General features: G+C 54.3%; 2 protein-coding genes across 5 annotated transcripts in view; one reads left to right on the top strand and one right to left on the bottom strand.

Annotated features, from left to right (window-relative positions):
• The first annotated feature begins 96 nt into the window (after nucleotides 1-96).
• Nucleotides 97-6979, top strand: Prr33 (proline rich 33). 2 transcript variants are annotated; one of them, XM_075972828.1, is made up of 3 exons: nucleotides 97-115; nucleotides 1625-1706; nucleotides 4898-6979. In XM_075972828.1, the coding sequence occupies exon 3, from the start codon at nucleotides 4905-4907 to the stop codon at nucleotides 6222-6224; it is 1320 nt and encodes a 439-aa protein (XP_075828943.1). In that variant the 5' UTR covers nucleotides 97-115; nucleotides 1625-1706; nucleotides 4898-4904; the 3' UTR covers nucleotides 6225-6979. The 2 variants fall into 2 exon arrangements, with proteins under 2 accessions (XP_075828943.1, XP_075828944.1); XM_075972829.1 differs by lacking the exon at nucleotides 97-115 and having other exon boundaries at nucleotides 1625-1720.
• Nucleotides 3412-16643, bottom strand: part of Lsp1 (lymphocyte specific protein 1) — a 35092-nt gene continuing 21860 nt past the window's right edge. For 2 of the 3 annotated variants that reach the window (XM_075972831.1, XM_075972833.1), the window contains exons 2-11: nucleotides 14924-15067; nucleotides 11658-11816; nucleotides 9639-9735; nucleotides 9225-9317; nucleotides 8992-9035; nucleotides 8754-8835; nucleotides 8025-8159; nucleotides 7622-7699; nucleotides 7418-7512; nucleotides 3412-3763 (exon numbers count right to left, since the gene is read on the bottom strand). In XM_075972831.1, coding sequence (XP_075828946.1) covers nucleotides 7423-7512; nucleotides 7622-7699; nucleotides 8025-8159; nucleotides 8754-8835; nucleotides 8992-9035; nucleotides 9225-9317; nucleotides 9639-9735; nucleotides 11658-11816; nucleotides 14924-15067 — 922 coding nt within the window. In that variant the 3' untranslated portion in view covers nucleotides 3412-3763; nucleotides 7418-7422. Of the gene's footprint in view, nucleotides 3764-7405; nucleotides 7513-7621; nucleotides 7700-8024; nucleotides 8160-8753; nucleotides 8836-8991; nucleotides 9036-9224; nucleotides 9318-9638; nucleotides 9736-11657; nucleotides 11817-14923; nucleotides 15068-16643 lie in introns of all 3 variants that reach the window. The other variant, XM_075972832.1, reaches the window with a different exon arrangement.

Genomic DNA, 16643 nt, shown 5'->3' with positions numbered 1-16643 from the left:
CCCAAGCAGGCCCCTGACCAAGTATAGGAATGCCCCAGAGGAGGAGGCCCAAGGAGGCAAGGATGGAGGAGACATGCCTGGAGGAGGAGGCAAGGTCCCCAACTGTCCTAGAAAGGTGCCAGTTGCTATTTTTACCTACCCCCCCCCCCCCCGGCAATGGGCACATGCTTGATGGACTGACGGAGGGAGGAGGAATGGATTAGATGGAGCCAAAGACTGTGTTGAGCCAGGCTGGTATTGGGGAGTGGTCATCAGAGCTTGGGTTTCAAGTTCCTTGGCCCCCTGCTCCTCTGCCCAAGGTGGCTTGTAGGAGTGCTCAAGATAGGGTCTAACTCCATGTGGCACGTGTAGCTCGGCCCTACGCCTCCATCACAGAGACAGCTCAAAACACCCACAGAATGAAGGACCTTGGATCCTTGGCCCGTATCGCACCAAACCCTTTAGAAACCAGGTCTATTTTTTTCAAGTGGACACCATTGGAACATATAACAAGAGAAATGATGACCTAAACCCTGTGGTGGTTGTCGATCTTCCCCAGTGACTGGGGAAGGCTGGGTCATGTTTGGGCCTGTTTTTGGTCCAGGGGTTCTGTCCTAAGATGTTGAGACCTAGGCTCTATTGGGTTCTGAGCAGGCCTGGCCATGTGCCTGGCCTTTCTTTCCTCAAGACTCCAGGGGGCACCATCCAACCATGGACACCTCTCCTGGGCCTTGTGTGCCTGGATAGCACTGCCTTTAGGGAAACTAAAGCACCAAGTAGCAAGAGACCAACTTGGCACTTCCTACTCATTTCCTCAATTCTCCCAGACCCCAGGGGTTGGGCATGACAGGTATGGCCCATGGATCTGTCCAGTTCAGGGGAAAAGTCAATGTGAACCCCAGGGGACACAGACAGGGCTCCTGTTCTTGGCATCCTAGGGTTAGAGACAAGCTGGATCTTTGAGTTTCTGGAAGGTTGAGATTGACCCACCAACCACTTCCTACATGTCGGAGATGGGCCATAGAGTAGCAGAGACACACAAGACCCACCTTATTGTCAAAAGCAGGGTGGAGCCAGTCTTTTAGCCTGCGGGCTCACAGAACAGGGCCTCTCTCCTGCTCTCCTCTGCTCCAAGCACCTGCCCTTTAGAGGTCCCTCAAAGCTGGAGTTGCTGGGCTACCCCAACCTTCCACAGCCATCCATGTCCTTGGATAGATAGGGTTCAGTGAACTCCAAATAACACAGATGCCCAGTTCAATCTGCCCTTGGAGGTCATGTAGAGTTTATGAAGCCCCACACTGGTGCCAAGGGGACTCTAAATCTCTTCTGTGCTAAGGCCAGCCTCCCTTTCATCAGGTTTTAACCGAAACAAAGCACATCCCTCAGTTGAGGAACACAGAGAGCAGACACGAGGGATTTGGTCCAGTCTGTAGTTTTTGAAGTCCTGCATCCAGAAGCTCTTTTGTCTGAGAGGAATGGGGGTCCTTAGAGGTCTGTAGGAGGGTATACTATTGTCTCTGTAATGGCTCCTTATGGCCAGCAGGGGAGGGTGGCTGCTCACTTCAGAAGCCTTTGGCAGGCACTCGCAGTGAGGTCAGAGAGACAGGGCAGGTCTTATTTTGGGTAACAGTCATCTCCTTCTCAGGGGACCAGGCCCAAGGTACAGGAGGACAGCATAGAGTGGGCACTGCTGGACCTGTTGCTGCTGCCACTAAAGACTTGAGCAGGTAACACACGCCAGGTAATACACAGCAGGTCCTCCTTGGCTTGGCTGGGGCTCAGTGAGCAGGGGAGACAGAGCAAAAGGCTCCCTGGGGATCTGGGAGAGGACTGGAGACCCTGGTGGAGGTGGGGGACAAAGTCTGTTGGATGGGTGCTGAACTTCTACCCAGGAGACTGAGAAGCAGTGGAGTTTGAGGCTTCACAGACTGGTTGTGAAGGATCCCTCAAAGTTGGTGAATGAAGAACTTAGCCTTGCGGACAGAAGAGGTTGAGAAGGGCCTGTCTTTCCAGTGTTTTGGCTCCAGTAGCCAATATGGGCGACTCCTAGGATAGTGGGGTGCTCAGAGGCCATCCAGACTGGGAGTGTAAGAGCCCCTGGACTCTGAGCCTTACCCAGTACTCCTAGTTGACCCACTGTGGCTAGCTCTGCCAAACCCAGGATAGGACTGGCTGACGTGGCACTTGGGACTCAGCCGCTGTGATCCGGGCACCAGCTGCCTCCATGCATGACAGCTCCTCCAGGTTTTAAAAACACAGATTGGCTCGACAGGTATTAGGGCACTTCTGGGTCCAAGGGACTTCACTTTGAGCAGGACCTTGAGGAGGAAACTCCAGCTATTGGATCCCTCAGGAGTCAGGCAGGAAGATGGAAGGGCCGTGTCCTTGTGTCTTGGGCAGGGTGGGCAGTGTTATAGCAGGGGGTAGACTCTATACCTGAGACCCACACAAGATTTAGCGGAGTTGTACTTAGCACACCTTGCACTCTCCTCCCGAGGTGAGTCAGGGGAGCATGGTGCAATAAACACTTTCCCTCTGTCACTTGACATACCCATTCTGGTCCTACACTAGTATCTTGCTCCCTGTCCCTTAAGGACCTTGAAACAGCTTCTGCCCTTGGCCACCTCCTCATCTGAGTAGAAAGGGCAGGGAGTGTCCCGTGTCCTGGGAAAAGCTTCTCGTGGAGCAGAGTAGAGTTCCACATCTACATTATGGTGAGGCTGTAAGCAGGCTGGGGCCAGTGTGAACGTTAATATTCCAGAGCTATGTGTCCCCACCAGTGGAGTTGGAAGCTTTCAGAAAGTCAAGATTCTGAATGTCTAGGTAGTTGTCATGGTCAAGCTTAGCTCATCATTAGTCAAGGATCTCCAGAGTCCAGAGGCAATAGGGTTTAGAGTCAGGCCAAGGGGCAGGCTTGTGAGGGGCAGGAGACCCCAAGGACAACATCCCATAGCTCAACTGTCATTTACACACTTGGTCAGCCACTATACACTCACTCACCCTCACAATCAGCTCTCAGTTTCTACTTCCATTCCTTCCTTTCTTCTCTCCTTTCCACCATTGTGTACTCCCCCACCTATCCATCTACTCATCCATCCATCAACCCACCCACTCAACTACTTAACCATCAACACCTCCACCTGTCGCTATTCATCTACTCACCCCTTATCATTCACGTCTCCATCTAGCTACCCATCCATCTACCCAGCCAGCCAGTCAGCTACTCATGTATCTCCCTGTCCCTCTATCTACCCATAAATGATCTATCCTTCCGCTCATTCATCCATTTATCTACTTACACTCTGTCCATCCATCCATCTACTTACCCATGAGCTCACCACTCCTCCATCACCCATCATCCACCTGTCCATCCATCTATCACCCATCCATCATTCACCTTGTTCCCTGTAAGTGAGCACAGGAGAGCCAGTGCATGGGGCCATTCAAGATGCTTTATTACACACACAAAAAGGGACTCAGAGTCCTGAACATTCAGCATGGGGACAGGTACCCCTTGGATCTGGCTGGGATGCTGGCCTTCTCTCCTCCATCCTTCCGTGGGAGCTCTTGGCTCCTCTAGGGAGTTGTCCCTTTAGCTGATGGTGAGAGGCAGAGGTGTGGGGGGGTTGATCAAAGAGTAAGAGGGCATGGAAGATGGAGGGTCCAGGAGCAAAAGGAGGGGGGAGTGGCAGCTGGGTTGTTGGAGGCACAAGAGCAGGCCAGACTGGCAACGGGAAGCAACTTCTTGGTCAGGGCTGGGAGTGGCTTCTGACTGGAGTCTCTCCTGGAAACATAGGCAAGAGTATGGGGTGTATTAGGCTGGGGTTGAAGAAGCGGCACAAGCTGTCCTTCTCTATGACCCTACCTTCCTAGTGTCCATCAGACCTTACCATATCCCTCCTTATCTGGGGAGGCTCCTGCTTACAGTGGTCAGTCACCTAGGAGACCAGCTCTCAGGCTCAAATCTATTCTGGGCCTAGGCTGGCTCAGGAGGCAATACTGACTACCCACTGGGGCAGCCCTCTTGAACCAAACCCAAAGTTACCCCAATTCTTCAAGTCCCAATTTCCTAAAGGTAACCCAGAAGCTTGGAGCAAGTGTGGGAAGACCACCCCAGCCCCCTGCCAGTGTTTGCTTCTGCTCCAGCAGAGTCAGCTCCAACTGCGGCAGCCATACGCCTCCTTCCACCCCAAACCAGATGGCCTCCAGTTTGGCCCAGATGCCATTTGTCAGTGTCCTTGCAAACATGTGGCGCCCAGAAACCAAGACAGGCAGCTCGGCCTGGACCACCCCTGGCAGGAGGGCTGTGGGGATATCCCATTCAGCATAGCTCAGCAAAAACTGCTCTCGTCTTTCTGCTAATCTACCTCTAAGGATACAGCCTCAGCTTGCCTGAGCCTTTTGGCTGCCACCCCTCACCACTCAAAGCACACGGACGCGCCTGTGGTCAAGCTGGCGACGGCATGGCGGCCCTCACGTGTCTGCAGGCAGCCTGCCCTCCACCACTGTCCGGCAGCTGGCCAGGCACAGGCAGTTTGCTTGCAGTTCATCAGTGGGTCTCTGTTCCCATCCTGTACTACTATAGGTCTGGGCCTCAGCTGGTACTTGGAGGTAAGGCCAGCTTTATGCAGGCTGTCATATAGGACAGATCCCTGAAGGCAGGTTCTAGGCTTTGTCACCCACCAAGTGACCTGGAGCCACTGTAAGTTCACCTCCACACCAGGGTATGATGAAGGAACCCACAGCGACTAATGCATAAGGCTAGAAGGTGCTTGCAGTATGGGAGAGCCTGGGAAGAAGGCTTCTAGTAGCTGACTCTGCACCTTCTCCCACTTCGGCATATGAAACCACCTAGCAGCCCCTCCTGTGGGCAGGGGAGGGGGCCCAGCCTGACCACTCTTTCTCTCCTCTACCCCAGACCAGAGATGTTTGTTTCAGTTGTGTCGACACCCCAGGCAGCATGTGGCCCAAGACCTGAGGCCCCCCATGGGCCTCCACCACCCTTGCTGCCCAAACCTGGAAAAGACAACCAGAGACTTCAGAAGCTACTGAGAAAAGCCGCTCGGAAGAAGATGGTGGGAACAACCCTCGCCCCACCTGGGGCCTTCCGTACCTCCCTGTCCCCTGTGAGTGAGGCCAGTCATGACCTGGAGACCACCGTCCAGCGTCCTACTGAAGCCCCTCACTTGGTGGTCCCCCTGCCCAGCTCACCACATATCCCCATTGTTCACCACGTGGCCTCGCCCCTACAGAAGTCCACTGTCTCTTTCAGTCTTCCTCAGCAAAGGTCTCTGGCAACTCATTTCAAGGCACCGCCTAGGCTTGAAGCCCCAACCCCAGAAACTGCCTGGCCCCACAATGGCTTTGCCCATGTATCTGCCCCTACAGCAGCTGGTACCCATATCAGCCAAGTGCATATCCGGCTGTCACCATCCTCGCATACTGGGACATCTGAGTCCCCCAGGGTGGCCCTGGATGGGGATAAAAGCCTGCGTAATTCTCATACCCAGCCTCTCATCCCAGTGGCACACATTCGCCCACTGCCCACCGGGATGCAGGCAGTCAGTCCTGGGCCTGAGGAGCCCCCTGTAACAAGACCACCACCCAGCTTTCAGGCCTCAGCATCCAGAGAGTCAGGTGCTCGAGTGGTGGTGCCCATAGCCCCTACCTACCACTCATCTGGACTCTCACCTTATAGCCCAGCTCCTGCAGCTCCCGAAGCAGAACACCTAGAGGAGCTGCCCACAGCCAGGCTTGCCATGGAGCCCAAGCATGTCTCCAGCCTCCCAGCAGCCTCAGGTCCCTCGGGCCTCCCCCAATGCCCTGTTCCCAAAGTTGCACCCAAGCCCTCCCTTAGTGGTTGGACACGCCTGAAGAAGCAACTGATGGAGGACGCAGAGCAGCCTGCATTTCCAGAGGCGGAGCTGAGCGTGCAGTCTATGCAACCAGAGGTGCCAGCCCCCACGGTCCCACAGCCCCCTGCTTCTAGGGCCTCTAGGATGTGGGACGCAGTGCTGTACCGTATGTCACTGACTGAGTCCCGTAGAAGCCACCCTGTGGGGCCCGGAGATGGGGGACACCCCCCAGCCTGCCTCGGTCGCTTGCCTTTTCTGTGCCGACCTCGCTTCAATGCCCGGAAACTACAGGAGGCTGTCCGGCCTGCTCCTACACTGTACCCCATCCTGGAGCTACACTCCCAGCCCAAGAACTTCAACCGGACAGCAGCAGGTTGGAGACTCCAGTAATGTAGCCAGAGTGGCCTCACAGACTCTGGACTGGGGTGGGCAGAGACCGACTGAGGCTGAGGATACAGAGAGAGGGTCTCAGTCCTCACAAGTGAACACAATGGGTCAGGATAGTGCATGGCCATGGCCATGGCAGCTGGCTGCTGGCTGCTCAAAGGAACCTATTAGATAGATACAGACGAGTTGGTGGGAGCGGAAGTGGCAAGTGAGAGATGTGGATGAAGCAGGGAGCATGTGTCTGGAGGCAGTTTGGAGTGGTGGAGGAGAATGCAAGTTGGAGAATATTTATGGATGATGGGAGCCTGACCTCAGGACCAGGGTTCATAGACGGCTTTAGGCCCAGTGCAAGCTGGTTTGGGTGAGAGGTATTCAGAGGTACATAGGACTGGGCAGTGGAGAAAGGATGTTCTGTGGTCTCATATGTGTCTCTTCTGATTCCCGTCAGTAAGGGCTTACTGGGTAGGGCTACACTGAGGGCAAGGCTTACTACAAATCATAACCAAGTTTCAACAGTCGGGTAAGGACAGGTCAAACCAGAGGGTTATAAAGAGGCAGGGGCCAGGCACTAGAGGGACTCCACCCCAACTCTGACAGAACATCAGCTGTGAGAGAAGGGACCCAGAAGAGCCAGGAGAGGCTCTCCGTCACAGCCACCATAACGGGGTTCAGCAGGGGTTGGGCTAGAAGTCCTGCTTGGAATATGATGGGTACTATGGCTGTGGACAGAGCTACCAATAAATGTATGTATACCCATACAGGCATCACCTCTGTGTTTTTCATGGGATGGGGAATGCAGCAGAGTCCCTAGGGGTCTTCAGCAGGGCAGGAGGACAAGCCAAGGTCCCATCTCCTTTACTGGATGTATGGTAACCCACACTTTTGGATGCTGTGCCACACTCAGTTTCTCTAGGGCCGACTCACATATCATGAGACTCACTGGATATGGTAGGAGTTCCTAAATAGAGTTTGAGTCTCCTATGAACAGTACTGGGCCAACCTGATCCTGCTTGAGGGGAGAGTGTTCCAGGCTTCAGAGAGCCAGGAAGACAGCTGGTAGCCAGACAGAAAACACAGCAACTCTAAGGCCAGGTCTTCAGCCCTCAAGACCTAAGATACGGCCCATCTATGCCAGTATGCTCCCGGGGGGACCCATTTTGTCATGCTTTGGTCCTTTGACTCACCAAGATACATACATGATCTATGGCGCTGGGCTGTCATCCACAAGCACTTTCTCATACTTCCCATGTCCAGTGGCCACGAACTTGTACCTCTTTCCAGATGGGGTGCTCTGTTAGGTGAGAGTAAGCGTCAAGGAGATAGCTATAGAAGGGGAATGCTGCTGTCTCCAGAAAGTCTTTGAGGATGGGATGTAGCCGCCGCCATCTTGGCTTACTAACCTTGATGGTGGATGAGGTCTTTGAGCCTCCTTTCTGCTCCCACAGGCTTTTCTTGCTCATGTCTCCAGCTACAATATCCTGGGGATGGACACAGGGCAGGGTCTGTCATAGGACAGTTACGGGCCAAGGGGCTTTTCTTCTGCCTGCCATTAACTGACTGAAAGGTCGAGAACCTGCCCGCCTCACATCAAAAGAGAGTCCTACTGCCTGTTTATTAGGGCAACGTGGATTTTTCCTTGAGTCCTGAAGCCTCACATCCACACTTCACCTTGGCTACCCCAGGTTTGCTTTTCCAAAGGGAACCACCCACCTACCCCAAAAGGGAACCACCCACCCACCCCCACGATGGCCAGTTTCCCATGCTCTGCCCCCCCAGTTTGGTCTGCCTGGAGAGGAATCCTACCTGGCAGGAGGGTGTCTTGGAAGCCGACTGAGTCTGTACCTCTCCTGTCTCCCAACGATTCTTGGTACTGGCCACAGCCATGCTGGGCAGCTCTATGGAGGGCTGTCGGGACAGCTTGGGAGTTCGACCAGCAGACTACAGAGGAGACAGAGCCCCAAGACAGTCACCATGGTAGGCACCAGCAGCCTTTCCTCATCTTTGTGTTTGCTGGAGGTAGGGATTGTGGACAGATGTGCTAGCCTTCATTTGGTGCCCCATGAGCTACCCTTACTTCTGAAGAACATGGGAGATACAAGGTCATATGGGTTCTGCTTCATGCTACACATTTGGGGGCTGGAAGAGCATTGTTTGGATGGAGTTTATGGGTTAGATGGAGAAGATTTTTTGGTGTGATGGGAGGTGCTGGCTAGGTGAAGGGGTATCACATGAAGAACAGGGCTGATGGAGGGATGTTGTTGAGGTACATGGACTTTGTTAGACTGAGGGAAGATTGGCTACATGAGGGTGTGTTGTATGGTGGGAGGGGCACTGGTGGAGTGGGTGTGTGACAGGACAGAGGCATTCCTACTGTGATGTGAGAGACCTAGAGTAGAAGGAAGAGCAATGAGAGTTGAGGGAAAGACACTGTATAGTAGAGAGGGGTATGATGGGATGAAGAGAGCTTAGGTGGATGGCTGATAATGGCTATTAAAGAGGAGACTTGGCCTCGGAGAACTGAGTATACTTTACCTCAGTGGCCTGGGTATACTGCTGCAAGCGCTCATCAATTGTGGAAATGGGCAAGGTTGGCTGGGACTTCTTCACACTGTTGCTGGGGGTAGAAGAAAGGATAAGTCTTATGTTCCTTTCCAGTGTCATCCCAGCCTATTCAAACAAAGCCCCTCCCAGGATACCACATCCCCCGATCTCAGTCCACAGCTGCTATCCCACCGTGTCTTTGAGAATGCCAGAAAGAAGGGAGACACACCTCTTCTGTATGGAGCGATTCAGGGACTCCGTCCTATCTGCCAGCTGTGGAGGGTGCAGAGTGTGGTCATGGAGAGACACACGAGGTCCAAGTTTCATCTCTCAGTGAGTCTCCCCACTGACCCAGCCCCACTTCCCTATCACAGGGGTTTACCAGTACAGCAGGGGATGGATGAAGAAAACATGAACAGTGGACACAAGCAGGGAGAAAGGGGATACTCAGGCTTCACCTACTTTGGTGGTGGGGCTTAGGGGAGGTGAACTCAGTTTCACAGTCTCTTCCAAAGCCAAAGGGCTGGGAGTCCTGGTCTGATGACTTGTCAGGTGCTAGGGACAAAAAACAGCTTAGATGACCTCTCCTGTGCCCTCTTACCCCACCCAGAGCCTGTCTGAGGCCTCTGGGGCCTCAGGACTAGTCTGGCCCTGACACGCTACAGCTCTGGAATCTCCAGCTGCTGGGAAGAATCTCTTGGTCATCAGAGAGGAACTTGCCCAGAGGGTCACCAGCTTCTCCACCCTCCAAGAAAGTGTTCTGGAAGGACTCAAGGACAGCGTCAGGGAGTGACGTCTCCTATAGGTCAATCTAGGAGACCACAGCACCCCTGCAGTATCACAGACCTAGCCCCTCAGGGAGCCCTCATCTCTTACCTCTTCTGTCTCCCCAGAATTCCCAACAGCATCCTCTGGATTATGCTCTCCCTGGCTCAGGCACAACTTCTCTAGGTGAACGTTGGTTTGGTGAGAACTGTGGAAGAAAAGAGAGGCAAACTTAGTTGTAGGAGACCATTTGTAACTTGGTTCTAGGCAACTTCCAGTTCCAAGCCTTAGGTGTGTCATCTGTAAAACGGGAGCAGTCCAATTGAGTTGGTCCACAAGGCTCTTAAGACCCCAGTGATAAAAAACATTAGGGTTTATTTAAAGAGATAGGGGTGTTTCAGAGGACAACTTGGGGGAGTCAGCTCTCCTTCCTCCATGTGGGTCCTGGGTCTCTACCTCAGGATGCTAGGCTCAGTGGCAAGCACCTTTAGCCACGGAACATCTCACAGGTCTAGCCAAGGCACTTTTATAGAAGGATATGTAGGGCTTTGTTCAAAGCCAGCACTGTCCTAGGGCCTCTGTGCCGAGAAGCCCTAGAAGGCTCCCTTGAAGACATTAGCTACTGATCACTCACTGAATAGGGCTGCCCAATTGCTGAAGCTGGACACGTCCTGCAGCCCTCTCTCTGGATAAGTCCAGTTTCTGGGGGCTTTTGCCTTGCCCATATATGGGCAAATAGATCAGCAGAACACAGCATTGAGGAATGGCCACTGGGGGCCCAGACCCAGAGTGTTTGAGGGTGCTGGATTAGCGGGTGGAAGAAGCTAGGGAAGGGACTGCATTACTGAGGTGAGGGGCCTTGGAGAGGGGCAGCTAGCCAACGGGCAGCCGGGCGTGACTCTGCATTCGAGTGGCTCTGAACCTGGAGGAGAAGATAGTAAATTCTTGTATTTTCCATGATGTCAGGCCCCTTGGTGTACGTGCCAGCCAAAACCCAAACCCACCGCCCAAGGTGGGCTGGGGTTGGAGCCAGCAGCAGCCACACAGAGGGGCCATTCAAGAGCTGGCGCGGACCAGGCAGCTAGGCGGGTTTGAGGGTAGGGTGGAGGCTGCAAGGCCAGAGCTCTGCCTGAAGATCGAAAGTGCCCCCTGCTGTTGAGCCGAGAAGGGAGTGCGCTGAGGGCAGGGCTGTAGCTCCCTGCCTAGAAACCCAGAATACACACAAAACACATAGGCACACAGGGGGAAATTGAGGCTGGCAATGGGCAGACCCAGGATAGCTGGCAGTGGACAGATTCAGAACCAGGGCCCCAGAAAAACAGGGGTTTTGGAATGCAGAGGGTGATTGAAACTGAAGTTCATTAAATGAGAACAAGAAAGAGCTGAGCTGAGTTCTTGCTGGCCCAGGGGCCTCTGAGGGGCCAGAATGGGGCTGAATCACTGAGCAAAGACAGCTCAGCCTTTGGCTTTGGCCCACTCAAGGCAATGGGGGCTCTGGCCTCCAATTTTGGAGCTCCTTAGCAGGGCCAGAGACCCTCACTACCCAGGCCTGGTGGGAGAGGCAGACTTATCTTCACACCTGGCCCTGATCTGGGGGGAAAGGCAAGGTGAGATGCCATCAGCAATCCTTCATCTCCGGACCCAAGGGGGCTTTGGACCCCCATTTGTCCTGATTTAGACAGGCACACACGTCCACACATCTGGAAAGCGTGTCCCCTGGGCCGCCTCACAGGCGCACATCTGGAAGTACCTGCTCCCCTTCGTGGGAATGGAGCTCAGCCAGCCTGGGGAGGGCGGGCGGGCGGGCGTGGGCTGCAGCGCCTACATTACGTAAGTGGGCCGCAGCTGTGTGCTGATGTGGCAGCCCCCCACCCCTGTTGGCCGCAGCTGGTCAGGATGGGGCCCCCAGCCCTGGGGAACCCAGGAATGCAATATCTTCATTGCTCTCTCCCTGTAGCCCCCTCACTGGCCACCCTGCCATCTATCTCCTTTTTTCCCACCTCCCTAACCGCTTCACAACCTCTGAGCATTTTGGGGGTCTTTTGGGGAAGAGCAGACAGAAAGGAATTGTCTAGGCCCAGGCTGGGTTCAGAAAGAGCCAGTGCCCTGCCCGGCCTGGTCCACACTTGCCTGTCCTCTGCCTGCTTTTCCTCTGGACTCTCACTTTGAGAGGGCTCACTACCTTCTGCAGTCCCCTCGTTCCCCCAGGTTTGCTGTCGCTGCTCTATTTTTTGGGACCAGTCACCGAAACCCTCATCTTCATCCAGTTCAGAGGACTTTATCCTGAGGCTGAAAGAACAGAGGAAAAGAGGGTTAGGAAAAGACGCCTCAGCCTATGCTCCTTTCCTTGTCTCTTTCCTTAGACCCGGACTCCCAGAGTGAGCCACCATCTGCTTCAGAGATGGCTCTCCATGGCTACATTCTGTCTGAGGTCAGAGAATCACCCAGGGTAGAGCTGTGCCTTCTCTAGCAGCCTACAGCTTTCCAAAAGCAGAGTTGTGCTTTTCCTGTCCGTCTAGGGCTCCCCGAGGGCAAAGCTATGGCTCCACCATCAGTCTCGGGTTCCATGATGGCAGAGCTATGCTCTACCATCAGTCTAGAGCTTCCCAAGGACAGAGCTATGGCTCCACCATCAGTCTAGGGCTTCCCAAGGACAGAGCTATGCCTCCACCATCAGTCTAGGGCTTCCCAAGGACAGAGCTATGCCTCCACCATCAGTCTAGGGTTCCATGATGACAGAACTATGGCTCCACCATCAGTCTAGGGCTTCCCAAGGACAGAGCTATGCCTCCACCATCAGTCTAGGGTTTCCCAAGGACAGAGCTATGCCTCCACCATCAGTCTAGGGCTTCCCAAGGACAGAGCTATGCCTCCACCATCAGTCTAGGGTTCCATGATGACAGAACTATGGCTCCACCATTAGTCTAGGGCTTCCCAAGGACAGAACCATGGCTCCGCCATCAGTCTAGGGCTTCCCAAGGATAGAGCTATGGCTCTACCATCAGTCTAGGACTTCCCAAGGACAGAGCTATGCCTCCACCATCAGTCTAGGGCTTCCCAAGGACAGAGCTATGGCTCCACCATCAGTCTAGGGCTTCCCAAGGACAGAACCATGGCTCCACCATCAGTCTAGGGCTTCCCAAGGACAGAGCTATGGCTCTACCATCAGTCTAGGGCTTCCCAAGGACAGAGCTATGGCTCTACCATCAGTCTAGGGCTTCCCAAGGACAGAACTATGGCTCCACCATCAGTCTAGGGTTCCATGATGACAGAACTATGGCTCCACCATCAGTCTCAGGTTCCATGACGGCAGAGCTATGCTCCACCATCAGTCTAGGGCTTCCCAAGGACAGAGCTATGGCTCTACCATCAGTCTAGGGCTTCCCAAGGACAGAACCATGGCTCCACCATCAGTCTAGGGCTTCCCAAGGACAGAACTATGCCTCCACCATCAGTCTCAGGTTCCATGATGACAGAACTATGGCTCCACCATCAGTCTAGGGCTTCCCAAGGACAGAGCTATGGCTCTACCATCAGTCTAGGGCTTCCCAAGGACAGAACTATGGCTCTACCATCAGTCTAGGGCTTCCCAAGGACAGAGCTATGGCTCTACCATCAGTCTAGGGTTTCCCAAGGACAGAACCATGGCTCCACCATCAGTCTAGGGCTTCCCAAGGACAGAACTATGGCTCCACCATCAGTCTAGGGCTTCCCAAGGACAGAACTATGGCTCCACCATCAGTCTAGGGCTTCCCAAGGACAGAGCTATGGCTCCACCATCAGTCTAGGGCTTCCCAAGGACAGAGCTATGGCTCTACCATCAGTCTAGGGCTTCCCAAGGACAGAACTATGGCTCTACCATCAGTCTAGGGCTTCCCAAGGACAGAACTATGGCTCTACCATCAGTCTAGGGCTTCCCAAGGACAGAACCATGGCTCCACCATCAGTCTAGGGCTTCCCAAGGACAGAACTATGGCTCCACCATCAGTCTAGGGCTTCCCAAGGACAGAGCTATGGCTCTACCATCAGTCTAGGGTTTCCCAAGGACAGAGCTATGGCTCCACCATCAGTCTAGGGCTTCCCAAGGACAGAGCTATGGCTCTACCATCAGTCTAGGGTTCCATGATGACAGAACTATGGCTCCACCATCAGTCTAGGGCTTCCCAAGGACAGAACTATGGCTCCACCATCAGTCTAATGTTCCTTAAGGGCCAGACTTTGTTTTCCTCATTAGTCTAGGATTCTTTGAGAGCAGAGATGTGCCTCCTCCTTCAGTCTATGACATCCCAGAGAGTAGGACTATGCCTCTACCATCAGTCTAGCGCTCCTTGAGAGACAGACTCTTACTACCTCATTAATCCATGACTCCTCCAGAACAGAGTTATGCCTCCTCCTTCAGTAGAAGGTTCTCTGAGAGCAGGGCTATCCTTCCCCTGTCAGTCTAGGGCTCTTTTAAGGCCAGGCTTTACTGCTCATAGTAGTTTAGGGTTTCCTGAAAGCAGAGATATCACTCCTCCACCAATCTAGGTCTCTTTAAGAATATACATAGCTTTGCCTCTTCTTCCAAGCTAGGGCTCCCTAAGGACTAGGCAATGCCTTCTTCAACAGTCTAGGGCTCCCTGAGGGCAGGACTGTGTTTCTTCAACAATCTAGAGCTCCCCAAAAAGAGAGCTCTGTTTCCTTCTTCAGTCTAGGACTGCAGGAGAGAGGGTGTGCCTTCCCCCGTCTATCTAGGGCTCCTTGAGGCTGCTGTGGTTCTCAGGGTGGTTCTCACAGCCTTTTTCAAGGATTAGGGTAAGCTACTGGGCAAGAAAGGGTTGGGGGCTAGCAAGGACCCAGTAACTAAAGACCTGACTGAGAGGCCATGACCCCTGCAGCTCCCCACCCCGCCCAAAGCTGCTGACTTCGAGAAAATGGAACAAAACAGGGCCAGGAGGAAGGGGAGAGTTATTGGAAAAACAGCCCAGCCCAGCCGCGGAGGCCTCCTGGGCCCGAGGAGGAAACGAGCCGGCCCGTAGCCGCCAACTTGGACGTGGCCTCCGTGAGTCACTGGCAGCCAGGAGTTTGGGCGGGGGGCTTGGGGGCCAGGGCCTCATGGCTGGGGTCAGCACCAGTCCAAGCCAGGGCTGGAGATGTACAGGGTGTCCAGAGCCTGAGTCAGGGCCCCTGGAGGCTGGTTGGAAGGGGAGGGCCTCACATAACTTTATAGACCCTCTGGCTAGTCAGCATCCCACAGATGGTGTTTACTGGAGACTGCAATGACCTTTGTCCCAGGAGCTGGTCCCTTCCTCTAATTCCTACACTGTGGCTCTAAGTCCAAGGCCTGACCCCCCAGTACGTGCTTCTTCCCAGGTCCTGTGTGGCAGTAAATAGGGGTCCAGGACCCAGCAACCTACAGTGTCTGCTGTCCTGTCTGCTCCAGGGAACGATCGCCTTCCTCTTCATCTTTGTCCTGGTCCTGCAGCTGCTTCTCTCGTTCCCTTTGGCGCTGTTCACGGGCAGCCTCTTCTTGGTCTTCTTCTTTCCACTGAGCTGTGAGCCTGGAGTAGCAGACCCAGAGAGACAGTCATGCCACACGACTGAGACAGTCTTGCGATGAGCGGGATGGTGAGGGGAATGGACAAGCCCTGCTGTTGGCAGGCAAGGGTAAATCCCTGGACCGGTCTGCAGGCCTCAGTTTACTCTAAGATGAAGGCTGTGCAAAGCAGTTGTGAAAGTGCCTTTGTCCAAGGGGGGGTAATCCCAGGGCTCTGTACACATAGGTGAGCCTCTGCCAAGAGAGGAGACATCGGTGTCCACATAGGTTTCAGGCAACCCGATGTTGGGGCTTGTGACCAACTGTCCTGTCATGCTGACTGCTTCCTATGTTAGAACATAGTCACCTTGTTCAACGTGGGGACCAAGAAGACTTTGGGAAAGGTGACAATGAGTTCAGAGAGTCTTAGACATGGCACCAGATAGCTACCCCTACAATCTCCACCTGGAACCTTCCTTCCTGTCTTCAAAAAAAATGGCATGTTGGGAGACAGTAGCCACCATACAAGGACCAAGTGTGAGATTGCATCTAGAAGTCACCAGGTCAGGCTCAGGCTCTCTTTGCATCCACTCAGCTCCTTTCTCTCTCTGCTTTGCACTTTGGTACCTTAGAGCACCCCAACCTCAACTCAGGGTCCTCCCCACAGAGGTCTCTCTGGGTTATGTCAAAGGTGGGGAAACTGAGGCAAGCAATATCTGCAGCCCTCAGAGTATGCTGACTCAGGCTCCTTAGAATTCCTTTCTCTAAGCCAGACACAGTCAGAGGAATCAGGCTGGTCTGGGCCCAGGGGGTCTGGAGACCCTATACAGCAAACCTGTGTTGCTGGTATCTAGTAGATACTGCAGGCCTTGGCCACTGTTCCCCCCAACAGCCCCTCCAACTTGTCTGGAGTTGAGAGGGGTCGGGTCCTCTGTTTTACAGTTCCCACTGCCCCAGGACCAAGGTGCCTGAGCTGCTCAGAGTCGAGTCTCCCTTCTGGGGTCTCTGTGCTTCCCGGGCAGTGTCCGCCAAATGACCCCACAGCCCGCTCCCCTCTGGGCCTCAGTCCCCTGGCCAGGAAGCCCTGCCAGCACATGATCTAATCTCTCCAGGTCTCCCCTAAGCCTCTCAGACAAAAGCCAGGCCTCTCCACAGGCTCCAGGATGAGGTTCACTCCTCCCTCATCCCCCCACCACCTCCCGCCCGCCAGCCACATGGGACTCCAGCCACGCAAGCTGCCTGACGGCCCCTACCTTGCACCCCAAGCCGAGCTGCCTGCCTCAGCCTCAGAAGGGCCTTCAACTTCCAGCCTGAGAAAACCCCTTAATTCCCTACACCTGGCTCCCATCACAGGCAGATGCCGAGGGCCTCCTGGCTCTCTCCGTGGCCTCAGCCAATGTGGGGGCCGCTTTTGGCCCCTCTCCACCCGGTGAAGTACAACTCTGTGCTCTGGGGGCTGTGGATTGCTCCTTGCGCACACGTTTACCAGCAGACCCCCCCCAAATGTCAGGGTACAGTGTATGGGAAAAAGAGGGCTTGCTACTCTGCCTGCTTTCTGAGGCAGACCATAAAGAGATACCCCCCGGTGGCTTTGTCCTTGT

This window comes from Microtus pennsylvanicus, chromosome 5 (genome assembly GCF_037038515.1).
Source record: "Microtus pennsylvanicus isolate mMicPen1 chromosome 5, mMicPen1.hap1, whole genome shotgun sequence".
In the NCBI taxonomy this organism is placed as follows: domain Eukaryota; kingdom Metazoa; phylum Chordata; class Mammalia; order Rodentia; family Cricetidae; genus Microtus; species Microtus pennsylvanicus.
The sequence above is the reverse complement of the archived record's forward strand: the minus strand, read 5'-3'. Positions and strand labels throughout refer to the sequence as shown.

Excerpts from the sequence above, each read along its gene's own strand:
- Prr33 (XM_075972828.1), top strand. The coding sequence starts at position 4,905 with ATGTTTGTTTCAGTTGTGTCGACACCCCAGGCAGCATGTGGCCCAAGA.